This window comes from Mauremys mutica, chromosome 1 (assembly GCF_020497125.1).
Source record: "Mauremys mutica isolate MM-2020 ecotype Southern chromosome 1, ASM2049712v1, whole genome shotgun sequence".
NCBI lineage: Eukaryota > Metazoa > Chordata > Testudines > Geoemydidae > Mauremys > Mauremys mutica.
Window position 1 is genome coordinate 22,928,142 of NC_059072.1, and position 14,171 is coordinate 22,942,312.

At 44.5% G+C, this 14,171-nt stretch overlaps 1 protein-coding gene across 3 annotated transcripts in view; it reads left to right on the plus strand.

Annotated features, from left to right (window-relative positions):
- Positions 1–587: 587 nt before the first annotated feature.
- Positions 588–14,171, plus strand: part of GNAT3 (G protein subunit alpha transducin 3) — a 68,719-nt gene continuing 55,135 nt past the window's right edge. The window contains exons 1-2 of one of the 3 annotated variants that reach the window (XM_045000778.1): positions 588–632; positions 3,210–3,443. In XM_045000778.1, the coding sequence (XP_044856713.1) occupies positions 3,428–3,443 (16 nt within the window). In that variant the 5' untranslated portion in view covers positions 588–632; positions 3,210–3,427. Of the gene's footprint in view, positions 633–1,424; positions 1,545–3,209; positions 3,444–14,171 lie in introns of those variants that run through there. The other 2 variants (XM_045000788.1, XM_045000779.1) reach the window with 2 other exon arrangements.

The window sequence follows — 14,171 nt, forward strand, 5'->3', positions numbered from 1 at the left end:
AGGCAATGATCAACTGTTGGGCCTGGGCCCTTTGGTCTGGAGTGAGGTTGATCCCAACTTTGACCATCCCTGTCTTTGACATTCCAGTGGCCTGCTGCCTAATTTGGGTTCTGGGGGGTAGGGGCCTATAAACAGGCTTACTTGGGCCTTCCATGGCTTTAAAATATTCACATGGTAGATTTGTTGGAGTTTTCACTTGTCTATTTGTCGGATTTAATAATTCACCAGCCCCAGGCATCATATCACTTTATACAGTCTTGCCAACATGCAAGCTGGGACAGCCGTTAAGGGAGAAAGAAGTCTCATGCAGAGAGGCAGAGCTGCATCCTGATCCTTTGCCTGTCAGCCCTGAACTGTCCAGGTTCTCTCTTTTTCTTCTCCTTCCAATCCTGGCGTTGGCTGCAAGTATCTCGGGGCAGGGCTAGCTGGACTCACAGGCTCTCTTTAACCCTTTCTCTGCTGGTGTGGGGTTTCTCTGCTCTATCACAGCATGTTTCATGTCTGTTGAATCAACATTTTCCAATGAAAAACTGTTTTCTAGGAAAATTTTCAACCCACTCTAAACATCCCATTCTGTCAATTATTTCTTCCAGGGCACCATCAGCTCTACTAAGCAGTAGGTACATTAAAAGGTATTTTTGGTTGAATGTTATTATTGTTCCCAAAATATGTGCTACAGGACCGTTCTCAAGATAGTTCTACATGCATGATAATATTTTCCTTGTATTGCTGTATCAGTCATTAGCAAAAGCTGTCCAAGGGCACAGAGATTTGCCCTTGAGTTTGCTGTTTTCAGTAGAAGAACTTGGCTTTCAAGTACTGTTTGCATCAGAAAGGGCAGAGTTGATTCTGAGCTATAATCGCTGAACTGAGATTTAATGCTGAGTCAGAGGTTTTGGAAATGAATGATTTCAGGACTACAAAAGAGTGGCATTTGTACTGAAATGGGACCTTTTTAAGGTGAAACTTTCAAAACTGCACTCTCAAAATGTAACTCTTCTAATTAAGCGTTAAAAAAAGTCTTGTGCGTGCCTGTTGTAGCCCTTTAAAGGGGCGTTCTTTTCTGCAATACTGCCTGGGTACAAGCTATCCTTAGCAAGGGCTCCCCTCCTTCTCTGTGCTTCCTAGAGCACTGCAACTCTGCCACCCCCACAGCTACAGCCCAGGTTGAAAAACAGGGGCATTTTTGCAAATAATTTGTCCCAGTTTTTTATTTCAAAATTCCAATTTTTTCATCCCCTCCAATTTTGAGTCTTCCTGGTGCTCAATGTATATTCACCTTTTTGTGCATGTCTATAAGAAGGCACAGAAGTGCGAAATGACCATGGGCTAACTAAGTGAAAGAACTGCACTGTGGCAAAATGCTAGAATTTTGCTGAGACATCATTGCAGGAGAAGCAGAAATCAGACCAGCTGCATCCTTTGAAATAGCATCTGGGAGGACATGTGATAATGAGAACACTTACCACAGAGAATGATTTGCTTATGCTCTGGTGCTAAATCATCATCAGGGATCACACCCTCCCTCCTTCTCCATATACACTGTAAGTAGAGTAAAGATTTATTTTGGCGCATAGCCAATTGTTGTCTTTTGTTCTTTAAAAACCACGAACAATATGAAGAAACCACATAGGCACAGTGTGGTCCCAAATAAATATGTTTATTATATATACACAGAAATGTCAGGTGTAGCTACATACCTACTGACCAGTTTCTGGTGGCTCTGTAACATAGAGCATAGTAAGCCCCACTAGAGGTCTCACAAACTATTTTAAGGGGCCTGTACTCTTTTCCTATAAAATACACTGGCACCTCACTGTTATTCTTCAGAGTACTACAAAGACTTCATTCCACCTGCTTTTAAGTACATGGACAGAAATTCTACTCTCACGTACACTAGTGAAATAACTCCATTGGACTCAGTGGAGTAACACCCATCTAAAACTAGTGTGAAAGTCAGAATCAGCACCCCAGTTCTGTAACTGTAACAAAGTGGTCCAGGCGCAGCTCCTGAAGGCCCTGCTTTGGTTTCAGTTCATTGTTTCATACACTGGGTTTAACCCAACCATATTATATATCATTGTGTCCTTCCTCTTTACACGACATTACAAATATGGGGATAATCACACAGGCACAGCTGGAGTCCAGTTGTTTATTAACTATGCACAAATACAGAAGACCTGGCTACATAGGTACACTGCAACTTTGACAGGGCATAGCTTCTCCAACAGAGAACAGAGGGGTCCACTAGGGCTCCCAACTATTTACACTTATTGACTCAAAGTGCAGCCAATGGCTTGAATACACCCACGGTTTGTTCTTAAAAGAAGAGACCAAATAATTGAACTTGGCTACACTGTTTGTCTAAAGACAAAATAGTACAATATGAAAAGGAGATAACATGTACCCTCCATCCAGGAAGAAATTTTCACAGCTTGTTTCTCTTACACTGAAGGTGTGTTTCAAAGACTTCAGCTAGTAATATTTATAGGATGATTTTACAAGCTACAAAACTTTTTACACTTTATTAAAATTCAACCCACCAGTTTGTACCAGTTCCTTAACTTGTTCTGGACCTTCCTTATCTTTATTTTGGATACTAGCATTTCAGCTACTGATCTGAAGGTACATCCCTACACTTTCACATATCTTATTTTGAATACTAAATTCCACTTGAAAGTACTCCCCAACTGTATTTGGTACAAAGTATTTATGCATCTTTGCTTTAACAAGGTTCCTATTTTCCAAAGTGTTGAAGGATGCTTCACATGGACAAAGCAGAGTTGTGAAGAAAGCATAAAACATTCAATTAATATAACTTCCCAACCAACATATAGAATGTATATTATATTAATACCATGCACATAATACCTATTAATGTTGTATAAACTGCACCTAACATATATGTACTGACTAATACACTTAATGTATTCAAAAGTCCACACCATCGGCCTTAAAGTTTCACCATGACAGCAAATTTGCTTTGTAGACTTTTTTTATATATATATTTTCAGTTTAATTTTAATTTTGTTGCAAATTTTAAAGAAGTTTATTTTATTAACTCTTCCTCAGGCTTCATATTAAGAGCGCCCCCCTTCTCCCTCCCCCTCCCCCAGATGCCTTTTCAGCATTTCAGCATGTCCCACTAAGTTTAATTGATACTGTGATTTTTAGATCAAACATGTTTAATTTGCTATTTAATCTTTCAGCTGCAAGCACACTAACTGAGACAAAGCAACTTGCCCTTGCAACATACAGAGCCTCATTAAAGGCTTGATCTTGTGCACCTGAAACTCCCATTGGTGTCCTAGGATGAGGAAGTGCTATACTGGATCAGTCCATCTACTCCAACATCCTATCGCCCCAGAAACCAATACAAGATGCTCCAGAAGAAGATGCAAGAAACTTCATAATAAAGACTGATGGAATGACCTGCCCACAGGGTAACTTTATTCCAGACTCCCATCTGCTTTTGGATGAGTTACGCCTTGAAGCATAATTGCATATATTCCTTGTATTTTTTAAAAATCTAATCTTATGTATCAGTGGAGGTTCTCAAAGGGTGAAATTCACTGCTGCATATGGGGCCTGCACAAGTGCTTACATGGGGAATAACTCTTGTGCTTGTCATATGCACAGGGGTGATTTTCACACACTGGGAGTTCCACGTGCTAAGTTCCTCTTGGCAACAGGCCATAATTAAGGGCCATCTATGGTGCTGTGACTGGTTGTGCTGTTCACGCTGTGAGAGCACTTTTCCTGAATTCTTTCAGCTATAGCTTTGCAGACCTCTGGTGGAATGTATGCTACACAGCAACAGCCTCTGCTTGCACTGCTTTGGTCTAGATTATAAGAATGAGTTCTGGTTAAATTAGCAGGTGATTTGCAGCACACACACAACTGGGGGCAAATTTATTTTTGATTCCTCTTTTTTCTGAGTGGGTTGTGTCCTGATTCCCCAGCAACAGAACCACCACTGGCATGAAATCATTTTAAATCTGGAGCACATGATGCTTATTTTCTTTTTGAAGACTCAGAAAGTTGGAGTAAAATAATATATGAAGAGAGGCAATATGTAAAAGAACCAAAGATGATATGTGCATTGTACAACTTCTGCACAAACTCAAGGTGCACTCTTTAAATATTGCATTAAGGACTTGAGTCTCCCTAATCCTTACTTAGGTCTTACTGATTATAATGGGAGTTTTGCCTTGCCCAGACTAATAAACTGGAGTATATGATATTTCCAATGTCTAGCAAAGACATAATTATTGATAATTATTATGAGTCCCTGTGAAAGCTGACATCAGACCCAAATCTCAGGGAGCTGGGATGAGCTTGAGGATGGTTCAGGAATCTTTGTTTGACCAGAGGTCTCTGCTGGGTTTCTATGATGTTGATCAATTAGGAGGTTTTGAATGTGAACCATTATGACCCAGCAGGTCAATGTGTTGGTCTGTATGCTATCCCAGGTGACTGAGGAATGAGTGGGCTGGAGGAGATGTGGGCAGGTCAAGGTTAGGGCAATGGAGTTGAGAGAAACACATCCTTCCCCTGCAGCCCTAGAAGGGGAAATGGAGCCTAGGACTGTATTCTCTCTTCCATAGAGCCCTCTTCAGGACTAGGAATCTCCTTTAAGGGGGATCCCATGAGGAGCTGTGGCTTCTTTCCTCCCATCAAGACTTGTGCCAAGAGATATTTGGCCAGTTTGGAGAGTCTGGCTCACAGAGAGAAAAGGACAGGAATGTGGCCTAGTGGTCTGAGATGAGGACTGAGAATCAGGAACCCCAATCTCTAATCTTGGCCTGTCAGAGTGCTTGGGCCTTATTGTCTATTCTGGAGTAACTCCAGTAAAGTCAATGGTGTAAAATTGGTGTGAGGGAATGGATAACCCACTCCTCATCTGTAAAATGGGAATACAACACTTACCTGTCTACCTCAGTGGTATTGTCATTAATTAATTTTTATAAACTCTCTTACAGATGAAATTCTAAGTGTAATAGTTATTACACATGCACATGATTTGCTCAGTAGATACTGCCATCACTTTAATGAACTGTGAGAGTGGCTACTGATGTTTAAAAGTTCTGTGCATTGCTAGAGATTCTGCCATTAATTACTAGGTTTTATTTATTTTGTAGTGGAGTAGCACCTAGAGACACCAGTGACGGCTCAGTGCTTTATTTTGCCAAACACTGAACAGACATGCAGTAAAAAGTTCCTGGCCCAGAGAGCTCACGGTTCAGATTATGACAAGATGCAAAGTGTTAATGAATCAAACAACTGGGAGAAGGGGCAGAAAGGAGGACAAGGAGCAGTAAAATGAGCAAGTTGCCATACAATAAGCAGAGACCACTGTTTGTCACCTGCCTTTTATATCACTGCCTTGTCAGTGTTCCAATTCTTTGATTACACACACTCCATTAAGAAGGAAACAAGCACAGACTGGCCGAACAATTGCCTCGTATTAATGGCTGGAGGGAAGTCTCCGAGAACAAACACGTCCCATTCCCATAAACCTTGAGGGAAAAGCATCTATAGAGGAAAGTTCATTTCAGAGCTAATGTGAATCACAGTGGCTATAGACTTTTTGTTTTTTTCACAATACAAAAAAATATATTGACTGCAAATCCACTGCTGTAACTAGACAAACCATCCTGAATTGTTCTGAATGAATTTCATGTCCTGCTGTTGTTACAATTCTACTCCTCAGCACTCTTGCCACTCATAGGCTCCAGCCCTGAAGTCCAAATAAAGACAATGGATTACCCACATGATTAGAGGTTGCAGGATAAATCCCCTGCTGGGGAAAAAAAAAAGGCTCTGAAATCCCTGTAATTTTCTGTAAAGTACCTAAATGGTTTTGCTGTGATCTGGCACCCACTGCCAGGCACTGTGGTGCACCATTTCACTGTAATTTCAGGAAGCAGAGAGAAACTGTTAGGAGCTTTGGGAGTAGCCACAAGGACTATTTTGGCGGATGGGCTAAATATGTGGAGTGGTATAGTGGCATACCATTCCACAGACGAGCTTGTGCGTGAGGGAGAGAAACCAGGCCGTGCAAAAGGAAAATCCTAGGATTTCTAAGGGATTTGGCCTTTGTTATTGAATTCTATAAGGAGGCCTCTAATTTTGGGTGCTCAACATGACATGTTAACTTTTAATATGATAATGATACAAGCTGTGTACGCTAATTCTTTTCTAACGCTTAGAGCGCCTTGTCTTTATGTGATTACCAGGAGTACAGACAGAATAATTTTTTATACAGTAACCTTCCTTCCCCTTCTCTCTCCTGTTTTTTTTTAATGTTTAAAAAACAAAACACACACTAATATGAGTAATAACATCCAGGATTTATATAGCAATGATCACATTATTGTGCTAGGCAGATATATTGCAATAATTTTGCAGCAGCAAATTAATTTCTTGTAATAACCTTAATATGTCACTTTAGTTATTCATATATTAACTGTTTGAATCCACATGCCTTAGCTTTATTGTGGAGGTCTGTTCTTCAGTGAACTCATTTGGCACCTTGTTTCTCCTGGAAGTGTGTATTTCCCAAGTGGCAGTCTTGTGAGCAGTTAATGTTTCTTGACATTCTTAATTAAGTGCACTTTGGGAACTGCTAACACTGTCATCTGAGAAGCATTTAACATGCAGAGGAAAAGTCATAGGGCGTGTGTAATCCTTCAGTAAAAGACCCATGGCACTGAATCTCAGTACCCAGATCAATTGACTCAGGCTCGAGCTGCAGGGCTACAAATAGCAATGTAGACATTCCAGCTTGGGCTGGAGCCCAGGTTCTGAAACCTGTCAAGGGAGGAAGGTCTCAGAGTCTGGGCGCCAGCCCATGGTAGAATAACTTCACTGCAATTTTTAGCCCTGCAGCCTGACCGTGCAACTCCAAATCAGTCGACCTGGGCTCTGAGACTTGATGCCGTGGGTTTTTATTTTCAGTGTAAACACACTCTAAATGCTGTATGTCCTCCTAGTACAAGCACATCTGTCCCAGTCTTTAGGATGCTTCTTGAGGCCCAAATGTGGAAGTGCTTTGAGCATTCACTCATATGAAGCTCACTGAACCATGCTGGGATTGCCATTGTTCTTCCCATCTCCCAGAGTACTCTCTCCGATACCTGCCACTTTTCCAGGTGAGGTTAGACCATGAGTGGTTTTCCACACTGGCACAAGGTAGACATTGCTATACATTTTCATAGCCATGAACGTGGCTGTGCTCTGGGCAATATCAGAAGGTCATTAACGAAGCAGAAAACAAAAAGCCGCTGAAAAAATATAAGGCCACAGTATATGTAGAAAGTAAACTTGGTATATTACTAGTAAAGAGGAATTTGCAAGTTAAACACGTTCCTGAATGCAGTAAGAGGGTTTTTTAATGTATAGTGTAACTGAAGCTTAGTTCTTTATTTCCTGGTATCCTGGTTGTTTACTTCATGTTAAACAAATTCTGTGTTTCACATCTGGGAAAAATAAAGACTCAGAAAAGTGGGGCCACATACATCTGTGGTACTAGTTAATTTTACAATTCTAGTACCGCAAACCATTTCCACTGGCAGCATGACCCACAGACAAGATAACATGTGGTAGTTGCATGCATTTAACTCATATCACTGCGTTAGCAGGAGGAGACAGTGGTTTTTGTTTCGCTTATGTTTTGGTTTCCATTTTCATCTGAAAATCATGCTTTCTGGCCAAGAGATTTTACTCCAGTGTTTCCCATAGGCCTTTACAATAAACAGACAATATTAATTAAAAAGAGGGGGCTTTTTCTATTAATCAAAAACTTAATGTAACTCTGAAAGGGAAATGTCTTTTCCTCTAGAATATAGGCTCTTTCCCTTTCCCTATTACATTACTTTAAAAAAAAATCTGTTTAATATATGCTATAATACCACCTGCTAAAATCAAGGTAAAGTGTTATTTTGTATCTGCACTAGGAAAAGTAAAGTTTAGGTCGGGTTTAGTTAGCCCATTTTGAACTCAACCTCTTGCCTAGTCTAGATACGGCCTATGAGTAACAAATCCTCATAGACATGACTAGGCTTTTCAACTTAAATGATCCTTCCCTGAGCCACACTTCAAGTGCTATGCACTATCTCACTAGCACAAAGTGGGCCTTAGCCCAGCAGATCTGGTGTCCAGCAGATCTTGTCTGCATACGGTGATCCTTGGGTGACTTAGAGATGTAGCAGCATTTAAGGAACTACTCTCTCCCTTGCTAGCACACAGGATGTAACCAGGGAAAAGGCAGTCATGGCCTGGGGCACCCTTCCCCCCCCCCCCGCCTCCCCGGTGATTCCTGGCAGCTATAACAGCTCTTTTAGGACATTGGCTATGGGCAAAGATGGTTATAACCTGTCCTGAGTGACTAGCCCACCACATACTAGCCCCAGGATTAAGGAGCACTAAGAGCAACTTGCAACCCCCAATTCAGCAATGGGTAATGTTCCTTATTTTTACAGCACCCAAGGGCGCACAAGGTGTTTACAGGACAAACAAGAACACTTGGTCCCTGCCCTGAAGAGCTTGATGAACTCACGGAGCAAAACAGATGCTCAGGCCACTACAGGTGATGAGCACAGTTTAAAGGGCCAGACAGACATGAAATCAAATGGAATTACACTGACATAAAGCCAACATAAATGAGAGGAGGGTCAGCCCCTTAGTGTCTGCTGAATAAGCAGGCATTTGACTCATAGTTATAGTCCTTGCAATCGTGTAATAACCGGTTATGTTAAATGTAGGGTAGGAGCAGCAAGACAGTGAGCCTCACCAGGAGGGGAGGCTGCATTCCCTCCCATAAGGGAAGAAAAACAAGCCCAAAAGACTGGCTGAGAGAAGGAATGGACTGCCCCTGTGCATCCTAGAAGGATTGTTTTACCAAAGCCCGTCTCACCAAGGCTAAAAACAGCTGAGGCACGTGAGACTGAGAAGGTGCCTTGCCACACACGGTGTCAGGGGTGGGATGTGTGAGCGAGACTTCGTGGCAAACCATCTCAGGGCAGGGTAAATCACCCCCAAGAAGAAGAAGGATAAGAAAAAAAATGGAGGAGGCAGTGAAGGCATTGATGCAAGCCACCGTGGCCCAACAAGAGGCTACCGGGGTTCAGATGGCTACCCAGCAGGAGTCAGTGTGGATACAGCAGGAGACAAATCAATTACTGATGAGTCAAGCGGCCCAGGATCAAGCCACCCTGCATGAGGTTGTGATCCAGCTAAAGTCCCTGACCACTCTAACGCACAGCTCCCATGAGACCCGGCTGCTGCAGGCAAGCAACTACTTACAGAAGTTGACGAAGAACAACGACGTAGAGGCATATCTCCTCGCATTCAAGAGAACGGCGCTGCAGGAGGCCTGGCACCAAGACCAGTGGGCAACTATCCTTGTTCCTTTTCTGTGTGGGGAGGCCCAGAAGGCATATTTTGACATGACAACAGAAGCAGCTACAGATTACCCCCAGCTGAAAGTGGAGATCCTGGTGAGGTCTGGCGTGATGACAGCCATAAGGGCCCAGCGGTTCCATTAGTGGAAATACTGGGACAGCAAAGTCCTGAGATCCCAGCTGTTTGACCTGATCCACCTAGCCCAGAAGTGGCTGCACCCTGAGACCCACAGCCCAGAGAAACTTGTGGAAATCATAGTTTTGGACAGGTACATGAGAGAGCTACCACCAGACATATGAGGATGGGTCAGTCAAAATGATCCCTACTCCTATGATGAGCTAGTTGCCCTCGTAGAGAGACACTTAGCAGCCCAAGAAATTTCTCGGACCACCGGGGAAGGAAGGTGCGAGAATAGGAGGCAAGTCTCTATGCCGAGGGCCCGGGTTGCCATAGCCCCAGGCAGAACTATGGAGGGGAGGAAGGAGGCTGAAGAGCAACTGGAGATTGCAGAGACACTTGGAGACTGGGGGAGAAAGACTCGGGGGGTAAGGCCCAACAGCCCAAGAAATAGGGGGCTGCCCCGAGCACAGTACAGATGTTATGCATATGGGGGAAAAGGGCATATAGTTGCCCAATGCCCGAACCTAGAAGAGCCCATGCAATGCGACCTGGGAGATATAGGAGAACCATGAGACCTAATAAATCTAGAGAAGGTTGTGATGGTATCTCATAGGTATACTAGACCAGTTAAAATGTATGGCATAGAGACCACCGTGTTCGTGGACTCAGTCACGCTGGTCTCGGGAAAGCTGGTCGGGCAAGACCAACTATCTCGGGCCAAGTGCACAGGGATATCCTGTGTACATGGGGATGTCAATTACTACCTGACCATCCCAGTAAGAGTAGAAGTCCTGGGAAACCCCACTAAGATGACAGTTGGAGTAGTCCCAAAACTCCCCTATCCAGTCCTCATAGGACGAGACTTCCCAGGGTTTGGCTGCCTACTCCCCGGAGAGGAGTCAGAGGAAGGTAATAACCCCGAGAGCAATGGGATGACCCTGATAGTTACCACACACTCCTGGTCTTCCATGAATTTGCCCAGGATTTGTTCTCTCCTCCTGGGAAGCTCAGGAAGACTCAGCGAGAAAGGAGGGCAGATAAAAGGAGGGGAAGGAGAATCTTGGCCCAGAACCAGAAGTCTACACTTGTAGGGGAAAGATTTGGCCCAACTGATAAGGGGGACTAGGCAGGCAGTCGACAAGCTCGCAGCTGGACCCAGTTCCCTGGGGACTCTCCCCAAGAGGGAGACAGAAATAGATCCCCCTGAGTTTGGGCAAATTGGACCTTCACTGGAGAATTTTGGGCAGGATCAGGCCAATGATCTGATATATAACAATACTGGCAAAGACGTAGTTGAGGTGAATGTGGTCCCTGTGGAAGGGAGAGCCAAGGGCCCAGGGATATATTATATGATAAAGAGGGATCTGCTATACAGAGCAGTCCGGGTCCAAGAGCAAGTAGTGGAACAGCTCCTAGTACCGCAGAAGCATCAGAGGGGCATGATGAATCTAGCCCACAGCCATCTGTTCGGGGGGCATCTAAGGGTAGATAAAAACCTTGATCGAATTCTGCAGAGGTTTTTTTGGCCTGGAATTTATGCGGCGGTGCGACAATATTGTGCCTCCTGTCCTGAATGCCAATTACATGGCCCCCGACCACACTTAAGGGCCCCTTTGGTATCTCTGCTGATTATTGAAGTCCCATTCGAGTGAATAGCTATGGACCTAGTAGGGTCACTGGAGAAATCAGACTGGGACTATCAGCACATACTGGTTGTGTTAGATTATGCCACCCGATACCCCAAGTCTGTACCCCTATGGAACACTATGTCCAAGACCATAGCTAAGGAATTAATCCAATTTTTTTCTAGAGTGGGGATACCCAAAGAGATCCTGATGGATCAAGGAACCCCTTTGTGTCTAAATTAATGAAGGATTTATGTGCAATGCTCCACATATAGACCATAAGGGTGTCACTCTGTCATCAGCAGACCGATGGCCTCATCGAACACTTTAATAGAACATTAAAGAACATGATAGGAAAGGTGGTGAGCCGGGACAGGAAGAACTGGTACTCCCTGCTGCCTTACCTAATGTTTGCTATAAGGGAGGTTCCTCAGACTTCAACTGGGTTTTCCCCATTTGAGCTATTATATGGTTGCCACCCCTGTGGCATACTGGACATTGCCAAAGATGGTTGAGAAGAACAGCCGAACCCAGGAAGAAACATCATTGAGCACGTGTTTCACATGAAAGACAGGATAGCCCAACTTACCCCCATTGTGTGGGAACACATGGAGAGGGCACAAGGGGCCCAATAGACATACTACAATTGCCAAGCGATGATCTGAAAATTCCAGGTGGGAGATCAGGTAATGGTGCTCGTACCCACAGCGGAGACCAAGCTCCTGGCCAGGTGGCAGGGGCCATATGAGATAATAGAAGCCATTGGAGAGGTCGATTATAAGGTCTGACAGCCTGGTCACCAGAAGCTGGAACAGATCTATCATATAAACCTGTTGAAACCTTGGCAAGACAGAGAAGCTCATGTGGTCACTCTAGGGTCACCACCCCCTGGCCAAGTGGGAATATCCCCAGAATTGACAGGAATTATATAATGACACATATAATGCTTGCATCTGTGATTTTCACTCTATGCAACTGAAGAAGTGAGGGTTCTTACCCACGAAAGCTTATGCCCAAATAAATCTGTTAGCTGTTAAAGTGCCACCGGACTCCTTGTTGGTTTTGTGGATACAGACTAAGGCCTGGTCTACACTAGGCGTTTAAACCGGTTTTAGGAGCTTAAAACCGATTTAACGTCACACCCGTCCACACTAAGAGGCCCTTTATATCGGTATAAAGGGCTCTTTAAACCGGTTTCTGTACTCCTCCCTAACGAGAGGAGTAGCGCTAATATCGGTATTACCATATCGGATTAGGGTTAGTGTGGCCGCAGATCAACGGTATTGGCCTCCGGGCGGTATCCCACAGTGCACCACTGACCGCTCTGAACAGCAATCTGAACTCAGATGCAGTGGCCAGGTAGACAGGAAAAGCCCCGCGAACTTTTGAATATTTCCTGTTTGCCCAGCGTGGAGCTCCGATCAGCACGTGTGGTGATGCAGTTAAAAATCAAAATAAAGAAAGAGCTCCGTCATGGACGATGCGGACGTGATCGCTGTAAGGGCAGGCAAATCTGTTCTATCAGCGCTCCGTTACAGAAGACGAAATTCAAAATCATTTTTAAAAAATCTCCAGACAGATGCCATAGCAGGGACTCAGCGCACTGCTGCGTGACAAGCGTAACGGAAAGCCAAAGAATCAAATGGACGCTCATGGACTGGAGGACTCAAGCTATCCCACAGTTCCTGCAGTCTCTGAAAAGCATTTGCATTCTTGGCTGAGCTCCAAATGCTTCTAGGGTCAAACGCAGTGTCTGCGGTGGGTCAGGGCATAGTTCGGCAATTTGCGCACACACCCCACCCACCACCAGAAGTGAAAGGGAAAACAATCCTCTGTTGACTCTTTTACATGTCACCCTATCTTTACTGAATGCTGCAGATAGACGCGATGGTGCAGCACTCAACACCAACATCCTTGCTCCCCCCACGCCATGGATGGCTGATGGTACAATATGACTGGTATCCGTCCTCATCATCAGCCTATTGGCACATGGGGCAGTGCAAAAGGACTGGTAACCATGCTGACTAGCATCGGTAAGGTCAATCAAGGGCGCCTGGTCCTAATTTTTCATGGTAGATGGTACAGTATGGCTGATAACCATCGTCATCATAGCAACAGGGGGCTGAGCTCCATCAGCCCCCACCCTTCATGCGTAAAGAAAAGATTCAATTGCCCCTGGACTAGCAGAGGGATGCTGGGCTCCTCTCCTCCACACTCCTTACTGTCCTGTCTGGGCTATCATAGCAGCTGGAGGCTGCCTTCCACTCATATCTCACTAACAAGTCACTGTGTCTTATTCCTGCATTCTTTATTACTTCATCACACAAGTGGGGGGACAATGCTACGGTAGCCCAGGAAAGCTGGGGGAAGAACAGAATCAACAGGTGGGGTTGTTGCAGGAGCACCCCCTGTGAATAGCATACAACTCATAATTTCTGCAGGATCTGACACAGGGCAGCTGTGCTCTCTGGTTCTATGATACAGTGGTTCTCTAGTACACTTGCCCATATTCTAGGCAGGACTGATTCTATTTTTAGATACCAAAAAGGAGGGATTGACTCAGGGAGTCATTCCCAATTTTGGCTTTTGTGCCCCTGGCTGATCTCAGCCAGGGGCACTTATGACAGCAGCAAATGGTGCAGTGCAAAAGGACTGGTAGCCACGATCATCTTATTACCAATTTATGGTATGGTAGATGGTACAATATGGCTGGTAACCATCTCTGCTGTCATGTAAAAGCATGCTGCTGTGTAGCGCTGCTGAATCGCCTCTGTCAGCGGCATCTAGTACAAATACGGTGACAGTCATAAAAGGCAAAACAGGCTCCATGATTGCCATGCTATGGCATCTGTCAGGGCAATCCAGGGAAAAAAGGCGCAAAATGCTTGTCTGCCGTTGCTTTCCCAGAGGAAGGAGTGACTGACGACATTTATCCAGAACCACCCGCGACAATGATTTTTGCCCCATCAGGCACTGGGATCTCAACCTGGAAATTCCAAGGGGCGGGGGAGGCTGCGGGAA